This window comes from Heliangelus exortis, chromosome Z (assembly GCF_036169615.1).
Source record: "Heliangelus exortis chromosome Z, bHelExo1.hap1, whole genome shotgun sequence".
NCBI lineage: Eukaryota > Metazoa > Chordata > Aves > Apodiformes > Trochilidae > Heliangelus > Heliangelus exortis.
This window is the reverse complement of record NC_092454.1, coordinates 5,050,468-5,053,742: the sequence shown is the minus strand read 5'-3', so window position 1 is coordinate 5,053,742 and position 3,275 is coordinate 5,050,468. Positions and strand designations below refer to the sequence as shown.

The 3,275-nt window shown below is 54.9% G+C and overlaps 1 protein-coding gene across 1 annotated transcript; it reads left to right on the top strand.

Annotated features, from left to right (window-relative positions):
* Positions 1-258: 258 nt before the first annotated feature.
* On the top strand, positions 259-1,441 carry LOC139789957 (inositol 1,4,5-trisphosphate receptor-interacting protein-like 1). Its single transcript, XM_071731118.1, has one exon. It carries the CDS (start codon positions 297-299, stop codon positions 1,203-1,205), a length of 909 nt encoding a protein of 302 aa, XP_071587219.1. The 5' UTR covers positions 259-296; the 3' UTR covers positions 1,206-1,441.
* The last annotated feature ends 1,834 nt before the right edge of the window (positions 1,442-3,275 follow it).

The following is a 3,275-nucleotide window of genomic DNA, read 5'->3' as shown; positions in this document are numbered from 1 at the left end:
CCGCTGGCGGGAGCGCCTCGGGCAGGGCACGGTGCTGCCACCGCCGGGGCTGGGCGCAGGCCTTGCTGCCCGCCAGCTGCCTCGGCCCCTCTCCTACCTGCCCGCAGCTCCCTGCGCGTCCCAGACCCGATCGTCCCCACGGACGCAGCTCCCTCCCTGCCAGCCCAACTGAAGCCCTTGTCTCCCTCCTCCTGCAGGCCATGGGAGCCATAGAGTTCCTTGCCAGTGTTGTGCTGAGCCTCATCCATTGCCCGCAGATGGTGGGTGATGGCTTGGATGAGGAGACACTTGTGCGCATGCAGCAGCGAGAGGAGATGCTGAGGTGGCACATGACTCGGCTGCTGAAGGAGGTGGAGGAGCTGCAGAAGAAGCCACAGGGGGAATGCAGCCTGCAGCTCAGGACCCGGGAGCAGAGCCCATGGGAGGCACTGCTCTTTGCAGTCTTGCAGCACTGGCGGTTCTCAGCCCTCGGTGCAGTACTGTTTGTGCTCTTCAGTCTCTGGTGGTGGCAGAAGAAGAGGACCTCTAGGCCGTATGCCACAAGGAAAGCGGGATCTTCCATTGCCATGGCAGGTCAGGAGGAAGGAGAAGAGACAGCCCGCCTTTTATCAGATCTGCCAGGGTTCTTTCCGATGGCTGAAGAGCTGGTGGATGATGTTCTCTCCGTCTGCCGAAAGCTGTCCAGGAACAGTTTCATGCCACGCATGGGGACAGCATTCAGGACTGGAACCGAATCAGAAAATTGGGCCCCCCGTGAAGCTGATGCTGTCCACTGCTTTATGGTGCCCATTGAGCCCCCTCATGGGCACTCCTTCCATATAGAGCTGGGCACAGAAGAGGAGACACAGGTGCAGATCTACAGGTTGCGGGTGGAGCTGGAGTGCACCTGCCCAGAGGAGCAGGTGGTGGAGGAGCTGCTGTGCCAGCTTCACCACCCTGATGAGGAGCTGAGGAATCCCAGCCTCCGCGACACTCTCTGTAGAGGCCCCTACCTCAACTTTGAGGAACTTACCAATCGGTTCCAGGTACTGGTTGCAGCAGCCTGCGTGCTTTTGTCTGAGTGGAGGCACTGTGGGATACTGGTGCAGCCCTACATGCGCTCCTGCAGGCTCCAAGTGACAACCCCTACCGGTGGCTCACTCCTTATTGAAATGATGCTTGGGGTGCAGCAAGGTGACTCAGACAGCTTCTTCCGCATCAAGTAGGCAGAGACCAGTGTGTGTTACAGCTGGACTCCTGGGGGTGACTTTCTCTCTTATTCTTTCCTTTCTTCCCCACTTTCTTACTCTTTTTTTTGTTTGTTTGTTTGGGTTTTTCCCCTTGTATTACCTCCTTTTCCTCTCTCTTTTGCCTGGCAACCTATTTTTTACTTTCATGGGCTTCTATCACTTTGCTTGTGATAGAAGCAAATTGTCAAATAAAAGTTTACATTTGCACCTGACCCTTGCTGGCTGGACTTTCTTCTGTCAGAAGAAAAACCAAAAAAAAAAAAATTTAATGTTACTTTGAACCAAAACACTATTTCAATGCTGAAAGTTTTACTCACTGCAAAGTTACCATAAATGGCCATTTTGACCAAACCCTGCATCTGTGTGGGGCTGACGGCTCAGCTGTCACAAATTTAGAGAGCATTTTAGAAAGAGCTGATGCAGTGGGCTCTGCTTTCAATGATTCCTTCCCTGAGGCTCCACTGCTGCTCCCTGCTCCTGTGCTGGGGCAATCAGAGTAATTTCTCTCCTCCCACAGCACTGCCCAACATCACAAGTTTAGTTCAGGGGATGGAGCAGAAAATTCCAGAGCAGAGGATGCAGGAGCATTGGGCTGGTGCATCCCCAGCTCTTTCTCTTTTGACTTATCTGGTGGCTCAGGAAAAGGAGCCACGAGGCAGGCAGCAGTGGTGAAGAAGGGAGCTTCGTCAGAATGAGACAGAAGGAGGAGTAGGAAGAGCATAGGAAGAATGATAGAATCACAGAATCATGATTCTATGATTCCTCCTCTTCTCCAGACTTAACAATGCCAGCTCCCTCAGCCCTTCCTCACAGGACTTGGGCTGGATCCCTTCACAGCCTCCTTGCTCTTCTCTGGACCTGCTCCAGCACCTCAATCCCCTTCCTGAACTGAGGGGCCCGGAACAGGACACAGGACTCAAAGTGTGGCCTCCCCAGGGCTGAGTACAGGGGCAGAATCCCTTCCCTGGACCTGTTGGCCACGCTGTTCCCGATACAGGCCAGGATGCCATTGGCCTTCTTGGCCACCTGGGCACTCTGCTGGCTCATGTTCAGCTTCCTGGCAATCCAGACTCCCAGGTCCCTTTCTGCCTGGCTGCTCTCAGCCCCTCTGAGCCCAGCCTGGAGCTCCCCATGGGCTTCTTGTGGCCAAAGTGCACTTGGCACGTGGACCCGGCCCTTGGCCTTGTTGAACCTCATCCCATTGGAGTCAGCCCAACTCTCCAGTCTGTCCAGGGTCCCTCTGCAGAGTTCCCCTGCCTTCCAGAAGATCCACACTCCCCCCCAGCTTTGTGTCATCTGCAAATTTGCTAATTGTGGATTCAGTCTCCTCATCTCAATCATCAGTGAAGACATTAAACAGAACTGGGCCCAACACTGATCCCCGGGGGACACCACAGCCACCAATTGCATGCAGCACCGTTCATCACCACTCTCTGGTGGCCTCCAGCAGTTCCTAACCAGGCACAGAGTGCCCCTCTCTGAGCCATGGGCTGACAGCTTTTTCAGGAGAATGCTTTGGGAGATGGTGTCAAAGGCTTTGCTGAAGTCCAGCTAGACTCCATCCACAGCCTTCCCCTCACCCACCAGGCGGGTCACCCGATGATAAAAGGAGAGCAGGTTGGTCAGACAGGACCTGCCCTTCCTAACCCGGTGCTGGCTGGGTCTGATCCCCTGTGCATCCTGCAGGTGCTGTGTGATCGCCCCCAGGATGATCTGCTCCATAACCTTGCCAGGCACTGAGGTCAGGCTGCCGGGCCTGGAGTTTCCTGGGACCTCCTTTTGTCCCTTTTTGTGGATTGGTGTGACATTCACCAACTGCCAGTCATCTGGGACCTCCCCAGTGAGCCAGGACTGTTGGTAAATGATGGGGAGTGGCTTGGTGAGCTCTTCCCCAGCTCCCTCACCACGCTGGGGTGGATCCTGTCTGTTCCCATAGACCTGTGAGGATCCAGGTGGTTCAGCATGTCACAAACTGTTCCCTCCAGGATTAAAGGGGGACTATTTATTTTCTCACATCCCTCTATTTCTCTCTACAAGTCCCAGAAG